At 43.6% G+C, this 22,278-nt stretch overlaps 1 protein-coding gene across 2 annotated transcripts in view; it reads left to right on the plus strand.

Moving 5' to 3' along the window:
• Positions 1-22,278, plus strand: part of LOC126412363 (carbonic anhydrase-related protein 10-like) — a 407,758-nt gene that overhangs the window by 204,745 nt on the left and 180,735 nt on the right. For both annotated transcript variants that reach the window (XM_050081928.1, XM_050081929.1), the window contains exons 3-4: positions 12,464-12,600; positions 17,771-17,962. In XM_050081928.1, the coding sequence (XP_049937885.1) occupies positions 12,464-12,600; positions 17,771-17,962 (329 nt within the window). The remainder of the gene's footprint in view (positions 1-12,463; positions 12,601-17,770; positions 17,963-22,278) is intronic.

Here is a 22,278-nt window from a genome sequence, read left to right on the forward strand (position 1 = left end):
CAGGCGCTCCTGTCTGTGATGCAGCGTCAAGGGTAACCGCAGCCATGGTCTCCGAGCTGATAGTCCATGCTGGTGCAAACGTCGTCAAACTGTTCGTGCAGGTGGTTGTTGTTTGGCAGACGCCCCCATCTGTTGACTCAGGTATCGAGACGTGGCTGTACGATCCCTAACAGCCATGCGGATAAGATGCCTTTCATGTCGACTGCTAATGATACGAGACCTTTGGGATCCAGCACGGCGTTCCGTATTACCCGCCTTAACCCACCGATTCCATGTTCTGCTAACAGTCATTGGATCTCGATCAACGCGAGCAGCAATGTCGTGATACGATAAACCGCAATCGCGGTAGGCTACAATCCGACCTTTATCAAAGTCGGAAATGTGATGGTACGCATTTTTCCTCCCTACACGAGGCATCACAACGCCAGTCACCTGGTGTTTGTGTATGAGAAATGGGTTGGAAACTTTCCTCATGTCATCACGTTGTAGGTGTCGCCACTGGCGCTAACCTTGTGTGAATGCTCTGAAAAGCTAATCATTTGCTTATCACAGCATCTTCTTGCTGTCGGTAAAATTTTCCGTCTGTAGCACGTCATCTTCGTGGTGTAGCAATTTTAATGGCCAGTAGTGAGCTTACAAACTTAACGAAAGTAACCACCTCAGAGTTTGACAACAAACATCAAAAGAACACACAACACGAAAACTACCCTAAAGAAATTCGTGAACAACTAAGGATACGGCTATAATTTTGGTCAGTCATAACTGAGAGCGGTAAATAATTTTCGAATTTGGTAGTGATAATTACGTAACATGACGTCTTAATGAATGTAAACACAGTTTACGTAATTGACAGCTGTCAAAATCAAACTTTCCGTTGGTAGCTTTGCTTGCACCAATAGCGAGCGAACAGCTTTGCTATTACTGGCCGGCGCGGGATTTCATGGCAGACGCCGCAATTTACACTAACTAGGACATACCACAATCAGAACATGTAAATACGCCCGATAAAACACTGTCCACATACATGAAAATACACCCTGCAAAAGAACACCTAAAGCACACGCAGTAACAACAAAACAAATTAGTAAATAGAGAAAATAAACAGTGACAGCTACTGTTAAAGGTGGGTTCAAAAGCGATAACACCGATTTACGAACGATCTCTACAGAAACTACCTTTATTTTTCATGAAAGTAAATACTGAGGAAAGTTAGTTACAAAAGGAAAGGAAATACAGCTCAAACAGTTTGAAATGCTCTGTATCTTTATAGTGGAAGAACGCTTGGTGTTGCAGCTTATCTGTTTGTAGCGTAATTAATGTAGCCTTCATCGGTCATGAAAATGACATGGAATTATTCTCCGTATGATTCCTTTGGTGACAGACCGGTACGACGTGGTTGCTCTATGTACGTCGAAGTTCGTATGCGATAGATTACAAAATTCCATGGTAATATGGAAGAATGATTGCCTGTCGAACGCGCGGGTCGCTAAAATATATATCGAACGTGCGACTATATGCCGATCACAAGTCTATGATGGCTCGAATTATGGTAAATGTTTAGTGCGTAGTCAGGGGAAGATAGTCTATTGTTTCCGTTGTGAATAGCAATGAGCGCAAGCGTTCCAATTTCTAGCCCCATTAGTCTCACATGGCAACATCTAATTCCACAGTAATACAGTGTGGAAAGCTATATTTGTTCCAATACCTACATTTCCACAACTTGGGGCTGAGTGGAAAAATTGACCCTTCTGACACTCTCGCTATTGCTTAGTGACATAGCAAGCGTATGTGCGGGTTTTGGAAAAAAGAACTGTTGCCGGCAGCTTATACAACACGAGGAATAGTGCTTGAGGAAGATGTCGCTGACGAGAAAAGGAAGTAATGTTACTACTTTCATTTGTAATTAACTGTAACTTTGTTATATTTCGTCTTTTGTTGTTGCTCTAGTGTACACGCAGAAACAGTATCCATAACTCGCTGCACCAGTCGTGTGGTCGACAACGAGTCGAACGTTCGATATACGAGGTCGTTAAGGGTTCGCAGGTTCGATGGCCAGTAATTCCTGGTAATTACTCGTTCCATACATGAAAACAGCGCCACCCATCACAATTAGTTTGCGAGTCTCCACGGCGACAGTTAATGTTTTAGCGCGCCCCAAAGTTTATTAAATTGAACATGAGATAACAAATTGAAAGTGCATTAGTTGGAGCAGTTCGGGTAGCTGCGAACAGTTCAGCTCTCACAGCAACTTTTAAAGTCCATTAACGCCAGCAGTGCCACTGGTTTTTGAAGGATTCTACGAAACTCATAGCACTCACACCGTCTAACACTTTTTATTTCATAACGTTCACGTTGAAGTTTAAGCCATAACCGAAAAATAAGAATGCGGCCATGAATTTTCGTGTGATTACTAGCTCTGTTCAAAAAGTTCCGTAACACTCGTAAAATAGTGCCAGTGGTGTGTTGGAGCGAAATGCGATTGGCATCCCTGCACACACCTGTGTGTAGGGTGTAAGTGCCGGAAGTTTCATTGTTGTACGTCTTTTAGTTATTGTTCAGTGCTGTATTGAGTAGAACGTTGTGCCGCGCAACGATGACAGAATTAGAGGAGCGACATGTCTGCATCAAATTTGCGCGAAACTCAAGAAAACCTGCATGAAGACACTAAATCATGCAGGAAGCCTACGGTGATGACTGCTTAAGCCGTTCTCGGTTTTACCAATGGTTTACACAGTATAAAAAATGGCCGGACGGATGTTAAAGACGATCCTCGCTCAGGACGCCCTTCAGCGTCTACCGACGACGCTCGCGGTCAGGAACGTCAACAAAATTGGGCATGCCAGTCGAAGACAAGACTGTTCCGAGAGGTTGCAGAAGAATATAATATATCACTTGGGTCATATTACGAAACCCTGAGACAGCATCTTGGAAGTATCGTTTTGCTGTTCGTCCCAAGGCTCATGAATCAAGAACAGGAAGACCCTCGCTTCGCAATGTGTGAAGAGCCTTTGGATCGCTCAAATGAGAACGAGAAGAGAACCATAACTGGTGATAACGCATGAATATGTAGTTATGATATTGATATCGAGGTTCAGTCTTCACAATGGATCGAAAAAGATTCTCAGACACCAGTTAAAGCTCGTCAGGTCGGGTTAAATGTCAAAGCTATGCTGACAGTTTTCGTTGACTTTGACGGATCTATTCATCAAGAATTCGTGGCGCAGGGACAAACTTAATTGTTGGTACTATCGGGACGTCTTGCGACGCCTGCGTGAAAATGTGAGAGCGGGCAAGATGTGACGACACAGTTCATGGCTCTTGCATCGCGATAACGCACCAGCACATTTATCCCTGTTGGTGCGTGACTGTTGCATACAAAACGAAATCACTGTACTGCTTCACCCTCCTTGCTCTCCAGACCTGGCCCCTGTGGACTTTTTTTTAATTTCCAAAGTTGAAAGCCCCTTGAAAGGCAAAGATTTGCTACGATAGGCGAGGTAAAAGGAAATTCACAGACGCCGCCTTGAGCAGTCCAGCAACAGGCGAACCAAGACTGTTTCCGGAATGGAAACGCCGTTGGGAGCTGCGCATCTAGTGTGAACGTTAATATTTCGAAGGAGACCACGTGCAATAAGGAAAAGGTAATCGTAAAGAAAATGTTATGCACAAAGTTCCGGAATTTTCTGAAGAAACCTCGTATGTCTAGCACGATTGCTCAAAACGAACACGCATATGCCACCACACCGCACACCTTCTGACTGACTTCACTGTTCGACTGCAAGTATCGATAGTGCTCTGGTATAACAGTTCATATAGCAGTGCCGCACATTACATGTGGTTTCACACAGCGCATTACACAGAAACATTATAACAGAAAGTGGAACTTGGCATTGAATACTCACGTAAAAGGAGATTCATGTAGCAATACAAATATAGCAAAACATAGTTACGTTTCATATTACAGAACAAAACAAAAACATTATTTAGACCATCTAAGATATAGGCTGAGATCAAATGAAGTTCAAGAAAAGAAAATAGAAAAGGAAAAACATTATCTCGCATAATTAGCAATATCTTCACGACATCTACGGCCGATTAGTTAACGTTGTTGACCAGCTTGCGGCTGAGCCGCGTTCGATTCCCGCTACTGCCAGGGAGTTTTCATCGGCAGTTAAACTTGAATCGGGTGAACTTAGCCTCGTAAAGCGATTTGATGAGCTACTTCACCAAGCAGTAGTGGCACCACATCTGCTAACAGCACAATGACCGAGAGTGCGGTTTGCTGATGTTTTATACACATCCATACCGTGTCCACATGATGCCACTGAGTGACGTTTGACACGAAGGTCGTTCATCCTCGATTGGACCATCAGTAGGCCTAAAGGACGTACTTATTATTATCGTTATACAGTATAAAGGGATGTCTAAGGTCACAGTATTTCCCGTCGCACTGGGCAATGTTAAATGTACAGTTCAACAGTTTTGTAGACAATCATTGCTAGAATGTCGTGAGACTTCTGTTAGGAATAAAAACATAAATCTCTGCTGGGATTCCAGGAGGGGCAAGTTCCTCCTAGTACTTGTCACCGCTCCTCACTTTTCCTTGCGCTCTGGCGGACGCAAGAGGCCTGTGTTACAGGGAGCATCCCCTCAAAGTCGGCAGTACACAGTGTGATAGTAGACCGTGTTGTTTGTACGTCCAAATCTATACTTCACAAACAGCTTTGCAGGGGTCGCAAATAGTACTCGTGGTACCTCTGTATTTTCCTCCCTTCGCTGTTGTATTTGCGACTGGTGCGAGGGAATAGTATTTTTTGGGTAATGTTCGTACGAGACTGACGTCAATTTTCGCCGATTTTCTGGTCGTGGTCGTTCCGAAAGACGCATGTGTTGAAAGCAAAGTAAAACCAAAGCATGCTGGTACAAAAGAACATGAGCAGTGCTCATTGATTTCACAGAATAACCAATATACTGTCCTTGTCTTTGACCACTTTGATCATGGACATCTCGGTACAGTGAAGTTAACCAATTGGGTATTCAACAGGTTATATTAATTTTTTGCAATGGGTTGCGTAGCCAGGAAAAGATTCAGGACAGGTTAAAGGATGTAAGTCAAGTCTGCTTATAATAGAAATTCAATTACTCTATATGTTCCAAGAAAATTTAAAAAGGGAAATGTGTAGGTTAGAGTTAGATATGGTGGGAATTGGTAAAGTTCGGTGGCAAGACGATCAGGACTTCCGGTCATATGGATACAAGGATATAAATACAAAATCGAACAGTTATACTTCAGGAATATGTTTAATAATTAATAAGAAAATAGGAACGCGGTTAATCTGGTATGATCAGTATACTGAACGCGTTATTGTAGCCAAGACAGATACAAAGCCAATACTACGACAATAGTACAAGTTTGCATGCTACATAGTTTCGCAGGTGAAGAAACTGAAGAAATGCATGATGAGATAAAAGAGACTATTCAGATAGTTAAGGGAAATGATAATTTAGTAGTGATGGGGTAATGAAGTTCTGTAGCACGGAAAAAAAAAAAAAAAAAAAAAAAAAAAAAAAACGAAAATTAGTGGGTGAATACAGACTGGGGGAAATCAATAAAAGAGGAAGCCGTCTAGTAGAATTATGTGCAAAGCATAATTCGATCACCGCTGACAATTGATTTTAAGAAACATGAAAGAAGACTGTACACCTTAAGGAGACCTGGAGACACCGGAATGATTCAGATTGATTATGCGAAGGTAAGACAGATTTGGAAGCCACATGTTAAATTGTAAGATATTTCCAGGAGCGTATGTGGACTGTCCACGATTTATTGGTTCTGAACTTTAGATTAAAACTGAAGAAATTGCAAAACTGTAGGAAATTGAAGAGATGGGACCTGAACAAGTTTAACGAACTACAGGTTGTTAAGAGTTTAGAGGGATCACTAGCCAACGATTGACAAGAACAAGGGAAAAGAATACAGCAGGAAATGAATGGGTAGCTTTGAGAGGTGAAATAGTGAAGGCAGCAGAAGACCAAATAGGTAAATAAATAAGTCCTATTAGAGATCGTTAACTAATACAGAAGACAGTGAATTTAATTGATGAAAGGAGAAAATGTAAGGATGCAAACCTACGTATATAACACTCTTAGCTTTGAGAAAGATTTTGACAGTGTTAACTGGAATACTCTCTTCCAAATTCTGAAAGCAGAAGGGGGTCCAATATCGGGAGCGAAAGGCTATTTACAACTCGTACAGAAACCAGACGGCAATTATAAGAGTCGAAGGGCATGAAAGGGAAACAGTGATTGAGAAGAGAATGAGGCAGGGTTGTAGAATAACTGATTTTGAGACTGTACACTAAGCGAGCAGTAAAAGAAATGAAAGAAAAATTTGGAGTAGAAATTAAAGTTCAGAGAGAAAAAAAATGAGAAAAAACGAAACTGAGGTTATCGGATGACATAGCAAAACTGTCAGAGACAGCAAAGGACTTTGAAGAGCAGTTGAACGGAACGGACAATGTGTGCAAAGGAGGATGTAAGATAATTATCAACGAAAGAGAAACAAGGATAACGGAATTTAGTCAAATTACATCAGGAGCTGTTGAGGGAAGTAGAATAGAAAACGAGACGCTTAAGGTAGTAGATGAGTTTCGCTATTTGGGCAGCAAATCAACTGATCGCGGCCGACGTATATCTGTTTAGAAGAACGGACTGATTGATAGTACACATTGTGAGACATCAAGGGACCACCACTCTAGTACTGGAGAGAAGTATGGACGGTAAAAGTAGTAGAGGGAGGCCAAGAAATGAATACAGTAAGCAGATTCAGAAGGTAATAGTTGCAATATTTATTCGGAGATGAAGAGACTTGCGCAGGATAGAGAAGTATGGAGAGCTGCATCAAGGCATTCTTCGTACTGAAGACAACAACACTCAGTGAAATTAACAACGAACAGACAGAGAGCAAAGTTATTTCACTACTCAAATTAACAAAGAATGACGCTAATACCGTGGGAGGTACCAGTTTTATCTGGGAAACTGCATGGACAATAAAGCACCAAGATTCTTATCTGTGAAGCTCGCGAATTCAGAGCTAGCGATAGAGTATTACACTTCACAACAAATCAAGTCACCAGCACATTTTCTCAACAACAGCGAAGTGTGCCGAATAACACCATATGTCCACCAGGAACCGACTTCTCAAAATTAGCTCTCCAGATTTTAGACTGGTGTTTATTGCTCCTCATTTTCTGAGTCTTCTCCATTTCAAAACTCTCCACGTGCAAGGGAGCACTCTATAGTACTGCCAATGTGATGGGTGAGATGTGTTGCAAAATTCACGAGAAAGCAAGGGAAAGCACATGCAACTTTCCCCCTTTTGCATACCAGGCGCGTATTTCTAAACACGAATTTGGTAGTGTGTCCCGCACCGACGTAATCACGTCACAAGACTGTGTCTTCAACATTGGTCTGTCTTCCACACCAAGAAAACTCAAGAGGAAAACAATATTATTGGCTGAACGAATTTTTAGAGTGAACAAAACTATCTCATGTTGGCCAGATGCTGCCACGGCATCTTGCTCTTTCAAGTACGTGCAGGAGGGAATGCTCCGTTATTCTCTGGAGCCTGTGGATCGCCCGCAGCGTTCACTAACGAAAGGGTGTGCACGCACCTGCCCAGCGTTCAAAATCAGCAGATCAGGTCGCAAGCAACTCCAATAACACTGTCTGTATCCCCAATGGAGACGCTCTTGACATAATGAAATTCACAGACTGACTTCTGCCGACAAAAGAGGCCACAGAAACGTGTCCAGTTACATACCACCCCTGCATGATGAGCACAAGGTTGTCCTTCCAAACATACCGCTCCAATGTACTGACTGAAGTAACTTCGAAAAAGTGGCCAAATAAATTAACATCGAGTACCGATATGTTACAGTAAAATCACATTGTAACACATAACAGAGTGGCAACAATACTTGAGGCCGCGACAAAGTTCTGTAACGGGAATTGCTACTGCGGGGGTTTGACAATTCTAGGCAGCTAAGACAAGATTGTTCTGGAGGTGAACCGCTAGGTTTCTTAGTAGACCTTGAAAGTAATGTAGCTATGTAGATTTCCCTTCAAACGCCTTGATGCCGATGAAAAATCCTTTGGGTGAAATGAGCTATTGAACCAACTCGCACCATGGCCCCTAAACCGTAATTCGTCTCCTTTTTCCTGGCCTTATTTTACGGGGCGGCATGTTAATTTGGATTTGGCAATATTAGATGGTAGGGCTGGCTGAGCTGGATGCCCTTCCCATCGCTTTGCCCCCACTTGCCTTTCTCCACCTCCAAATTGGACTTTTCTGAGCTGGCGTAAACTGTCATTGATCTGGTCGTCTGTATTAGTATGCAGGTTTGTCCGCTGTGTCATACTATTATCTTACGTTCGAGTATTGTGTGTCTAAAGCAAAGGCCTCTCAATAGGACCAAGGCAGTGACCCGTAAGAACTGTTTATAGGAAGCGATTTTATTATGTCAAGTCCTGCATGTGCGTGGTCAATGCTTGGTGCTGTGTTCCTTTGTTGGTTTAAAAGGTCCCTTAACGTTTAGATTTAAGAATATAAATGTTATTCAGTTACTTATTGGCCTTGTTGCACAACAAATGAAATGTACAGTAGTATCAAATTGCTATAAAGTATGATTTCTGAGATCCCTACTATACCCGCAGGACAGGACAGATAGTTTAATTTGTGGAAAGGGGCCAAAATGAGTGACTGTCAGTTGCACTCGAACATACTACTTTCTTCATTTGAAAAACATTAAACGAATAAGGAAAACATAAAAAACAGGGCAAGCCAAACATTAATTTTAGTACTTAATTCCGAGCTAAATGCGCCGTTCAATCTCACACCTCAAGGGCAAAAGAACTTTAATTTAAAACTGGCTGAAGGCCAGTCACTTAAGACTCAAAAACAAGAATTTGAATTTTAAAAGGCAGAAGGCCTCATCTTAAAACATTTCTCTAAATTAGGGTGAAGGCCTAAGCAATCTCAGGCCCTAAGGGCGAAACAACTTTAACTTAAAATCGCCTGAATGCCAATAACTTAAGGCTCAAAACAGGAATCTGAATTTTAAAAGGCAGATGGCCTTATCCTAAGATTTCTTTAAGTCAGGCTGAAGGCGTAAACAATCTTACGCCTTAAGGTTAAAACAACTTTAAAATCGGCTAGAAGCCATGCATAAAACAACAAGGACAAATAAGAAAAGGCAGCATAGCAAACGGCGCTCAGAAGTTTGCAAGGGTCAGCCTGGAATTCAAACACTAACGCTCGCTTAGGTGAGACAGGCAGTCGGCCCAACAATTCTCAGTCCGACGGTAGCCCAGCCGACAGTCAACGGACCAAGCGACAGGTAACTTCCGCTTCACCCTACCAGCACACAACAGGAAGTTCAATGAAACAACCCAGAAGGTGTCAACACCTACAACGAATTACACGTTTAGCTGTCAAACCACACTCCGTGCTGGACAGCCACAACACGGCGAGGAAAACACACTGCCTGAATTTACGTCAGCGGCCAAGGCAAGTAACCGGAACGTTAACGGCTGCAAGGCAGAAGATTCTGCTGGTGCACCTCAATTAAAAAATAATAAACTTAAGTCAAACTCCACAGGACGGCGGCTAGAACTTCGCCAACTTGAAAACACACGTTGTTGCTCCCGGGAATGTCCCAACAGCCCACAACGAAATTCAAACGACACAATGTGAACACTTGGGGCTGACTGGTAGATTAAGTAAATACTCAACTTTTGTGTCCGGGATCGGTGAGCCACGGACCTCACAGCAATGGGAATAGCACCTCACACTCCAACTGCGCGTTGACGCCGCCAGCGGGCGCCGTCCAAACTACGCGCCACGGAAACTTCCTCGCTGCTCCACGCCAACCGACCAACTGCCCGGCCCGGAGACGGTGAAGGACAAATATGCGTCGGGCGATGCGACGACCAACCGAACGACCAACTGACGGTCGTCCCGCCCCAATCTCCCTTCGTCGGACAGAGCACTGGCTGTCAGCGCCTCATCGGCGCTCCGTCCCCGACTTCACTTCCGCTGCCGTCTTCAACTGACTGGACTGCTGGTCTGTCCCGAACTGACTGTCAGACCCACGACGACCCGGAAATACTATTGGTCGCTCCAAAGATGGTACGACTGTGCAGTTATCGATAAGCGCAGCTGCTGTCGCTCACGGGCAAGTAAGGCAGGAAGATAGTGACGCCAGTAAATTGAATAAGAAATCGAGGTGGCAGTACCGTAATAGAAGATGACAAACAAAGGGAATAAATGCGAGCCGTGCACGGCTCAATTTCTTGTGTGTGTGTGTGTGTGTGTGTGTGTGTGTGTGTGTGTGTGTGTGTGTGTGCGTGTGTGTGTACAGTTTTTTAACGTTGTTACACGTTTTAACACATGTGTATACAGTTTTTTAACCTTTTTACACGTTTTAACACATTCGTCTCACTAAACTGCAGTGTGAGTGCTGAAGTTCGATGCCGTGCACCCAGAAGATTGTACAGTGCATCTAAAAAATCTGACAAATTTCTGTTTATGCTAAACAACACGAATGCGTGCTGAAAAGTAGCACCTCAGATTTATTTTCTTCTATTCCCATTATCTGTTGGGGTATTACATGTTATGTACATTATTCGGTAGACTTCCAACTTCGCTGATTTAAGTTGGAACCCTATACTGCTACTGATCAACGAATTATAGACAGCAACATGGTGTTATGTAACGTGATTACGTCGGTGCGTGACAGACAGCTTGCTGAAATGGAGTTTCATTAACTCGAACAGTTCATCCACACATGGAGAACCAACTCCTTCTGCTGCGACAACCGTAATAATCCGACGGCTTTGGTTTACGGTCAATTGTCATCCTCGATACTGAACCGACTTGGCTCCACAGATTTCCATCTGTTTCCAACATTTACATAGCACGTTCAGTGACTTCATTATGGTAGTAATCAAGCGGCGCTATCAGAGGTGAGGTTGTGCCTCCGTCAACAAAGTCCAACACACTGTAGTGGCGGTCTCAACAAACGCTTCTTTCGTTGGAGGAATTTGTTCATCGTCAGGGTGTCTAGGCTGAGAAATGATTCTGTGGACTTTAAGAATAACGATGTAAAATCTTAATAAAGATTTTTCAATTTTTTAAAAGAAAGCTTTAAGAGTTTGTACATAAAAAAATCGGATGTATTTGTTTTCAGAATGCCCTCGTACAAGTAGTTTTTATGGTTTCACTTACGGAAACAAAAATTTGTATTTCGTCGATGCCGCTATTTTTATTCAAAACCGACGGCAGAATAAACGCGGAGTAGAAGTTTGTTTGTAACAAGCAATTTGAGAATACAACTAAGATGGTTTTGATCACAATACTGCTAAGTGATGGTGAGAAAAATAAAGGCAGTAACTGTTGTAACAATTCAAAGTTGTGATGAAGTATTGTCCATAAAGATGTGGATTTATCACGAAGATAGCCGGCCGGTGTGCCCGTGTGGTTCTAGGCGCTTCGGTCTGGAACCGCGTGACCGCTACGGTCGCAGGTTCGAATCCTGCCTCGGGCATGGATATGTGTGATGTCCTTAGGTTAGTTAGGTTTAACTAGTTCTAAGTTCTAGGCGACTGATGACCTCAGAAGTTAAGTCGCAAAGTGCTCAGAGCCATTTGAACCATTTACCACGAAGATAACAGGTAAACTACGTACGTCGGGCAAGTTATTGACTTCTCTCAGGTACGTGCGAAGTGATGAAGTATTGTGCATAAATGTGTGGATTTATCACGAAGACAACAGGTAAACTACGTACGGCGGCCAAGTTATCGACTTCTCTCGGGTAAACACAAAAACACTTAAAGTTACTACAGGCCCTCGTTGATTTTTTGGGAAGTATTGGCCCACAAATGAATTAAACTTAGCCGACCGATGTGACCGAGCGCTTCTAGGCGCTTCAGGCTGGAACCGCGCGACCGCTACGGTCGCAGATTCGAATCCTGCCTCGGGCATGGATGTGTGTGATGTCCTTAGGTTAGTTGGGTTTAAGTAGTTCTAAGTTCTAGGGGACTGATGACTTCAGATGTTAAGTCCCATAGTGCTCAGAGCCATTTGAATTTTTTAATTAAACTTTGCTCAAATCCGCCGGTTACGACAGAGGCGTTCAGGAGATTTCACTTGGTTGAATAGTAAATTGCGCAGTTAGATATCTCCTTCCACGTACCCCCTACTGTTATCTTTCTATCCCCATCTACTAGGTCACATGGCATTGGCACAAAAGAGCTAGGCTCTACAACAGATCTGACCTTTTCGGTTAGGACTGAAAGGTAGGAAATTTTGATAGCACTGTTTAAGTGTACACTAACACTATTTGGGATATGTCCTAACATTACGCACGTCACTGTTCGTTGACGGCCATATTTATCTGTACAGGTCCGAACTTCTGGGGTCGCATCAACCCTCAGTGGTCGCTGTGCAACAAGGGCCGGCGGCAGTCGCCCATCGACGTCGACCCGGACAAGCTGCTGTTCGACCCCCTGCTGCGGCCTCTCCACATCGACAAGCACATTGTAAGCAGCGCGCCTCAGCTCTCCGCGCACGTTTCAGCGTGTAACCGCAGACCCCCACACTAATTTAGGCTTGCAGAGTCAGAAATAATTTTTAAGTTCGTGATTCATATAATTTTGCTTAAAATGTTGGATTTTTTTCCTCAATAACTTATCCAGAAATTTTTCTTCAATATTCTACGTAATGTCCTATTACAAGTTCGTTCCCGCATTTTAACGAAGCACCAAGATTTTCAGTACAGTTACTTAAGTTATGTCTACATCTCCATCTGCAGCTCCTCTAGCCAAGCCACTTTAAAGAGACAAGCGAAGGATCTTACTGTACAGTACCACATGTGATATGTGATTCTTGCCTGCTCCACCCCCCCCCCCCCCCTCCCCTCGCAGTTATTGCCTGTTCCATTCGCCAATTGCGCGCGGGTAGACTGGAAGAAACCTCCGTATTAGCTCAGATTTTCTCGTTGTGGTCATTTCGTGAGACGTATATGGCAGCCAGTAATGTTTTGGTCGACTCTCTCAGAATATCGGTAGTAAGCCTCTCCGTGATAAAAGGATCTCCACTTCAGATTTTGCCAACGCCTCAGTCTTCACTGGATCATATCGATCTCTGCTGTTCATACAAACTGGAAGGCACTGCAAACTGATGTGCAGTACTCAAGAGCCAAAGTCTCCTGGTGTTGCTGCTTTCTTATAGGACTCCACCTGAATCATCTGCAAATAGCGTCATGGACGTCCGCAGCGTGGTTTTGCCGTAGCGTTCTCGCTTCCCGCGCAAGGGGTCCCGGTTTCGATTCCCGGCGGGGTCAGGGATTTTCTCTGCCTTGAGATGGCTGGGTGTTGTGTATCTTTCATCATCATTGACTCGCAAATCGCCGAAAAGGACTTGCAATTTCGGCGACCGAAAACCCCGCATGGGGTCTCCCAGCCACCGTACGGTCATTTCATTTCAGCGCCATGGTAACTCCGACGTGTACTTACGTCATTTGCAGATTAATAATTACAGGTCTTACGAGTCGTATGTTTTTGGTTGATTAGTACATCCAAGTACATGTGCCAAGAGCAAGCCACTGAAGCTTATTCTCTCCTGTGGAACAGGTCAGGTGTTAAAGTGTAGACACGTGGACGCAAAGAGGTTAGCCTATAACGATAGGCGTACTCCAATTCGTGGTATAGCTGCGACCACGCAGAACACATCAGGTAGCAAATTATGTGACTTGTTTTTGGGAATACTGCTAGACACAGAGAAAAATCAACCGACATATTAATGTGTGTACATATTAACGAACCACATATAAAAATATCTGAACCCTTTACACCCTGTATATATTGTAAAAAATAATTGTCCTATCACACTTCCTAAGGGAAGTCCAGAAATCAGCTTTACATTTGCCTGGTTTTTTTGGTCTTTTTTTCCCATTAAAAACACCTTGCTGTGTTCTGTGTGCGGGGATTTCCTGAGCCAAACCATGAACCTGTTTTGATACTCGGTAAACTGGTATTTATGCAATCATAAGCCACACAATCTCAATACGTTACATTAGGTTATGTGATGATGCTTGATTTCGTAGGCTGATATTGCTTACATCCCTAAATGGTTTTCTGTTTCTTAGTATATCTAAGATTTCCCGAGATTTCATCAACAAATTCACAAACTTATTTGAAGACACCTGATGGGCCTCCAGAGGTAGCTTTCAGAAGCGCCTATCTGGCGTCAAGTAGTAATAAAAATGACGAAACCATTTTCTAGCAAATTATCACCGGTCGGGTAGGTTCGCTGTTATATTGAATGTTTTTGATTCTGTCACACTGATGGCTGCTTCATCGAGGTCACAAAGGTTCACCGTCATTCGCAGCGAACAACTATAGTGAATAGCAAACTGAGATGAGCTTTATATCTCACATTACCGCTGTTGCTCATTCAGCTGGATACCATAGTACACTTGTAGTAGTGCTTACTCATTTCTTGTGAAAACTACAGCTCTCGCCAGACATCATGATAGAACTTCAAAGTAAAATGAAGTTTCCACTGTGCCTATCACATGTCGGTAGTATGATGCCACAACCGCCAGCTTCTGGCTGATTCAATACCGGAACCTCATGTTTTGCACAAGAGTAAAGCTTAACTGGTCGTTGAATGAATGGAAAAAGAATGACAGCACTAAAAAGCATTCCAGAATGAGATTTTCACTCTGCAGCGGAGTGTGCAGATAGCCCTAGGCTGTGGCTAAGCCATGTCTCCGCAATATCCTTTCCTTCAGGACTGCTAGTTCTGCAAGGTTCGCTTGTGTAAAGTTTGGGAGGTAGGAGACGAGGTATTGGCAGAAGTGAAGCTGTGAGGACTGACCGGGAGTCGTGCTTGGGTTGCTCAGATGGTAGAGCGGTTGCGCGCGCGAAAGGCTAAGGTCCCGAGTTCGAGTCTCGGTCCGACACACAGTTTTAATATGCCAGTAAGTTTCACTAAAAAGGAATATATGAACAAAAATGACTTACTATTGACAACCATCTTATCAAACACGAATGTGTGTCTGCTCAAATGAACAATGTGTTTTAAAACGCACACAGAATCAAGTCTTGTGACAGTTGACTTTTTATATTCCAATCATAATGGGTGAGTAGGGTAGAACTCTATGGAATGAGTTATAATTCGATCTGTTTCGTTACTGTGGTGTCAGAAGCTGGCATACAATTTTGATGTCCTGTAACGTTCCTCAGAACCATTCAATATTAGACATAGAACTATAACAACAAAGATTTTGTGAAATAGTTACTTTGTACCCTTATAGCAAATACTGATGGGAAATGTAGTTTCGAGTTTTAGAAAATAAGAGAATCATTAATAAAAATAAGTTACAAATACAAGACTCCATGTTGTCACTGATAACTACCCACTGAACATCCAGCAATAGCGGCGGGCAAGAATCAAACCCATAGCTTTGGCCCTCGGGAGATATTCTGTGATGAAATGATTGCGTTCCCTGCTGGAAACCATGTAAGAAAGGGTAAACGGAATAGCATAGGGGCATCACCCTATGGAACCTTGGTCTCAGTTGACACCGCTGGTGAAGGTATGGTCTGCGAAAGGAAAGGTACCTTGAACAAGCTCAGAGTCAGAAGAAGAGTTTTAACTCGTCCAGTACTTTCATGACAGTATTTATTCCTTTGAAAATTGCAAGATTGTTCATGAATTACATAACATACGTAGCTTTTTCTCTAAATCGAAATCGATTTAATCTTTCTCTGGTCACCAGTTTCGTTCTTCTGTCCAACCGCTATTCTGCTTTTGCTCATCGCAAGAGCCTTCAAGTAGTTGATAAATGATCAATACTTCATTGGTTAGCAATAGCTTCACTATTCAGTTCGTTGGCTTTGCGGTCCTTCGGTACTTCCTTGAAGCGTTTATCGGAGACTTTGGGCCTGTTGTCCAATACACTGAAAACCAACCTCCTTGCTCGGGTGGCATCCATCCTGAGCGGATATCCGTACAACGTTAGCTGTCGTTACCTTATTGACTCCATACGCTGTTCATAAACATCTGTACGTTCTTCTCTTCCGAGCGGTCTGTAACTTCTTGTTCGTCTGTTATCTTGCCACCTCCCCTCCCCACTGCCCCATTTTTTGTATAACTTGCCCTTCAAATGTCTCGGCTTGCCTCAGTCCACAAATTCCTGTCTTACTGCGGTATTGTTAGGCGTTGGGTTTTGATCCATGTTTTACGGTGCCTGGGATTAGCTTCTCTTGAAATTGCATTTGTCATGTAAGGGCCTTGTGACGTACGAAAAGGAGCAATCATCTTCTCTCTCCCCCTGTCGTCGGCTTCTTTTTCGCATCATTACATTGGCATTTTTTCACAAAGGTGTGTGAAACTGCCTATTTTTTCCATTTCATCGGTCTACAATGAGAAATGACGAGACGTTTTTCGGACGTTCGGTCCCTCTAAAGAAATTTGGAAGCCAGTTTCTACTGCTTGTTCGTTCTGCGTGTTCCTCAGTTCCATGATTCTCTCAGTATATTTCGACAGGATCACAAATTCATCGAACCTTAAACGTGAACTTTGTTCAGTAACTCTTTTCAGTCATCGGTTGACAATCTGTAACACGAAGTGACTAGGACTGGGTTAACAGATGTCCTAACCCCATGGAACCTGTCTCTTGGTACTGAGTAAGTTTCATACATACGCCAAGTTGAAAATGCTCCAAGCGCTCACTCATCTTCCCGCTCCTCTTTCTACATCTACATCTACATCTACATTGATACTCCGCAAGCCACCCAACGGTGTGTGGCGGAGGGCACTTTACGTGCCACTGTCATTACCTCCATTTCCTATTCCAGTCGCGTATGGTTCGCGGGAAGAACGACTGTCTGAAAGCCTCCGTGCGCGCTCTAATCTCTCTAATTTTACATTCGTGATCTCCTCGGGAAGTATAAGTAGGGGGAAGCAATATATTCGATACCTCATCCAGAAACGCACTCTCTCGAAACCTGGCGAGCAAGCTACACCGCGATGCAGAGCGCCTCTCTTGCAGAGTCTGCCACTTGAGTTTATTAAACATCTCCGTAACGCTATCACGGTTACCAAATAACCCAGTGACGAAACGCGCCGCTCTTCTTTGGATCTTCTCTATCTCCTCCGTCTCTCTCTCTCTGCCTCTGGCTCTCTCGCTCTCTCTGACGCGTGCGCACGCACACACACACACACACACACACACACACACACACACAGACACACACACGCACAAATACACACACCAAGCAACCTCGGTTGTGGTATTGACGACAAAATGCTTTGAAAAATAAAAACACTGCCACAAGGAAACTGGTATTATACAAAATATCCACGGGTGTACTGCCGGTCTACAGTGTCCAACGGGCACAATATTTCGGCGGTCATACATGTCGCCATCATCAGGTGAACAGACGGACTGAGCTCATGTGAACGTGCTCAGTCCGTCAGTTCACCTGATGATGGCGACATGTATGACCGCCGAAATATTGTGCCCATTGGACACTGTAGACCGGCAGTACACCCGTGGATATTTTGATTATCAAATTCGCCGGGAGAAACTCAAGAAAAACTGGTATTAGTTGTGTTAGTTGCAGTACTAAAAAGTTTCTTTCAGACCCCCCAGATACCGGATGCGTGGTTACAAGAGGCTCCCAACTTTTCCGTCGGCAGGTGAGCGGCACGCTGCTGAACACCGGCCAGACGATGGTGTTTCGCGTGGACAAGGACGCCAAGCACCACGTGAACATATCGGGCGGCCCGCTGGCCTACCGCTACCAGCTGGAGGAGATGTACTTCCACTACGGCATGGACAACAGCCACGGCTCCGAGCACAGTATACACGGATACCACTTCCCCGGAGAGGTAAGTCACTAACATAGACGGCAGGTACACAGTCTTACGCTCAGGCCCGCGCGAGGAGCGTGTATGGTGCTACATTATGACGTATAGGAATGTTTGCGGGAAGGGAGGGTATATTACTTTGGGATTGTCAGACTTGTGACAGGTTTGATGCAGCCCGCTACGAATTCCCAGAGAAACACTAGCCCACAATGTCCCCAAATTGCTTTTTGTATATATTTCAATCTCTGTGTTGTCGTACATCTCCCTCTAGTACCATGGAAGATTCTCCTTGATGTCTTAACAAACGTACCTTCTTCCTGTCCATGTTTTCCAAATGCTCCTATCCTCACCAGTACTGCGCAAAACTTCCTTCTATAGCACAATATCTCCAACGCTTCGATCCTCTTCTTTCCCGGGTTTCACACAGTCCATGATTCAGTTTCCCACATTGTTGTGCGCCAGACGTAGATTCTCAGAAATTTATTCTTTAAATGAAGGCCGGTGTTTTATAGTAATATACTTATCTTGATGCCGGCCGATGTGGCCGAGCGGTTCCAGGCGCTGCAGTCTGGAACCGAGCGACCGCTACGGTCGCATGTTCGAATCCTGCTTCGGGCATGGATGTGTGTTGGTTAGCTTTAAGTAGTTCTACGTTCTAGGGGACTGAAGACCTCAGAAGTTAAGTCCCATAGTGCTCTGAGCCATTTGGACCATTTCTGAACTTATCTTCACCAATCATGTCATTTTTACCTGTACTAATCTGCTTGTTACAACCTCCCAGCGTCGTTCGCCTTGTGCTATTATGCTTCAAGGACAGCAGAATTTCTTCATTATACCCCTTTCGTGGTTCCCATTTTGATGTTAAGTTCGCTGCTAATTTCATTTCTGTTGCTACGTATCACTTTAATCTTTCTTCGGTTAACATTTATTCACTAGTGTGTGCTCATGAGATTCTTCCTTACTGCCGCGCGGGATTAGCCGAGCGGCCTAGGGCGCTGCAGTCATGGACTGTGCGGCTGGTCCCGGCGGAGGTTCGAGTCCTCCTTCGGGCATGGGTGTGTGTGTTTGTGCTTAGGATAATTTAGGTTCAGTAGTGTGGAAGCTTAGGGACTGACGACCTTATCAGTTAAGTCCCATAAGATTTCACACACATTTGAACATTTGAACATTCATCCTTACTTCTGTTAAACATAGCAGTATCATCAGTGAATGGCCATTGGGATCGTTTCAACATAAATTGTAATCCCCCTTCTGAATATTCCTTTTATTGCCGCCATTGATTCTGTCATTTTTTACGCTCTTATTATTCCACTCTTCGTTATTCTTCATATCGTACATTACCCGACTTTCCCTGCAGCTCAAAAACAAAAAAAAAATGGTTCAAATGGCTCTCAGCACTATGGGACTCAACTGCTGAGGTCATTAGTCCCCTAGAACTTAGAACTAGTTAAACCTAACTAACCTAAGGACATCACAAACATCCACGCCCGAGGCAGGATTCGAACCTGCGACCGTAGCGGTCTTGCGGTTCCAGACTGCAGCGCCTTTAACCGCATGGCCACTTCGGCCGGCTCCCTACAGCTCAGAATACTATGATGGTTTCCAACTTGTTCCATTTTACACTGTCGAACGCTTTTCCCATGTCAACAAATTTATAAACATATTTTGATTTTTCTTGAGTCGTACTTTCATTATCAAGCATAACGTCAGAGCTGCTTCTCTGATGTCTTCACCCCTTCCTAAAGACAAACTGACCGTCGCTAAGAGACCCTCAGTCTTCCAGCAAAACAATCGAAAAATTGTTCTCGGGTCTGTTGACATGCCACGTAATTGACATTACCCTCACCAATGATGAACTTTCCCATGAATGTTCATAATTTACCCAAACATCTGTAGCAAGAACAAGTTTCGGAGATTTTTGTCAAAGACTTACTTCTGCTACTCAATTTTAAAGATAAACTGATGTGTATCAGTGCCAGTCGAACTTGATTACTGAAGCGGGCATGGATTCTGAGAATGAAGTGCTCTCGTTTTCATTTAAACAGGCAGGGCACATGTAATCAGGCACCAAAAAAAAAAAAATGGTTCAAATGGCTCTGAGCACTATAGTACTTAACGTCTGAGGTCATCAGTCCCCTGGAACTTAGAACTACTTAAACCTAACTAACCTAAGGACATGACACACATCCATGCCCGAGGCAGGATTCGAACCTGCGACCGTAGCGTTCGCGCGGTTCCAGAATGAAGCGCCTAGAACCGCTCAGCCACAGGGCCGGCCTCAGGCACAAGACAATCGAAATTTGGATTTGAAAGCGATTTTAGTCACTACTTGCTAGAATAGGATCGATTAGGGAATTTAACTACATTCACAAGTTATACGGAACGATTAAACTCTGAAGTTTTAAATAATACACGTAATAGTCAACTGGAACGTCTGCCTATTACCGCAAGAAATATTTGTTTATGAACTTTAAAGTTGAACAGCTGAATAACAGACCGTTCCATATTCTCTTCTCCTCTCTCCTGCTCGTCAGGGAGGTACAGAACGGCAGTAAAACAACTCTCTTTCCTTGGTCCTCGTAGTTGATCTTATTGTGATCCTTGCTTAAGATCGCTTCATTTACCTGGTGTAGCGCAAGCTTATCGGCGGTTAAAAGACTAAAAACCAAATCTATCTTCAGATCTCCGACAAAAATCCAGCAACTGTAGGGACCAGTTAAAGGCACGGCAGGTCTCAGATTGCATACGGTCTACAAGGTACTCCGCGAGTGTGGCCAAAATTACGTCGGACAAACCGTGCACATTACAGAAATACGCAGGAAGAAGCGTAAGAGGTTTCATCGTCTTCGCTGCCCCGAAAACTTCGCTTTAACAGAAGCGTTCTCTCAAAACTGACCACCGGGTCAAATTTGACGAAACTTTTGTCATGGCTCGCGCAGATGGGTTCTGGTACTGTATAATTAAAGAAACTAAATATCACTGATAACACTCTTAATGAAGTCGGCGGCTTCCAACTCAGCGTGGGTTCGGATAAGCGATCCCGCGTATGAAGCGGACGCAGCGAACGAAGAGTCAGTGTATGTCCATATATCGCGAAGCTGTGAGCACAAGTGACGTCACAGAAGGCATCCACGGTATATAAGAACGTACCAGCAGCAGTCACTCCACTTGACAATGGTCTATGACTACAAGATCCAAAGCTTGTGGCATTTCAAACGACGCCGCTGCAGGTCCGAGAACATTTTATTCAAATTATCGCCACGGGATTCGGCAACCTTACATTTAGGCACATATTGTTAGCAAGATGTGATGAATAAAGGAAGCCGTGAATTACACGAATGAATTGTTCTGAAGCCATACTGATTATTTTAGAAAAGCTTGTCTTCGTTGAGGATAGTTATAGTGTTTGATGTGTCAGCGTTATTCGTCCATAATTTCGTACTGCTCATCTCCTATCCCATTTGTAAAAAAAGTGTGACTTGTTCAGATTTAGTAGTCTGGGTTTCCAATACCGACGGCACCAATGTTAATATAGCTCACTCATCTGTGAGGCGTTGAAAACCTGGCACAGTAGTAGCGTTTCGCGTGAAAACATGTTTCAATGCGGAATTTAACGTTTGTGCTTTCTATTTGCTCTGCCCCGTCTAGGAACGGATCCACGAGAGATTGATAGAAAGATTCGGATTCTTTCATGACCAGAGCATCCTAGGATTTGCTGATAAATCTTTCGCCATGATTTGACAGTAAAAATTTTGTAAGCACTTCTTATGGTTGCAAATTTTCCACTTAGTATTTCTGCAATCTATTTAGTGGAGAAGATGTAGTAGCCTCGGTTTGCGATACGTTATGCGAATACTACCATTAATTCAATGTGGGTTTTTGCCGTCACTTATTACTTCACACTGAACTTACTTACCACAAACAGTGGTTAACCATGTTTTCATCTTTCACCACATTTATTCTGCATTTGCCAAATATGAATTAAGTGCCCCACTTTATCCTTTAAATAATGCGACAGCGATCCTAGTTTTTTGCCTTTGGTGAACACTGTTCCAAAGTTTTCATCATGCTCGCTAAACTGTATCTCATTAGTGAAGCACTCGAATAGACAGAGTCTGTTAGGAACAGGAAGTCCGAGGTTTTCAATATTTCTATCACGTTTCGGTCTTCGGACTGGTCGTTCGAAGCAATTTCCAGCGGACATTTACAGTATTACTCGTAAGAGCTTTGTCCTTGCCACTGACAAGTTATGCGCAGTTTTTCAGTCGATACTGGGCTGGTTAAAGTCATAAAATATTTCTATAGTTTGTTCGGGGTATTTTCGTGCTGTCAAGTTT

This window comes from Schistocerca serialis, chromosome 7 (genome assembly GCF_023864345.2).
Source record: "Schistocerca serialis cubense isolate TAMUIC-IGC-003099 chromosome 7, iqSchSeri2.2, whole genome shotgun sequence".
Classification (NCBI taxonomy): Eukaryota; Metazoa; Arthropoda; class Insecta; order Orthoptera; family Acrididae; genus Schistocerca; species Schistocerca serialis.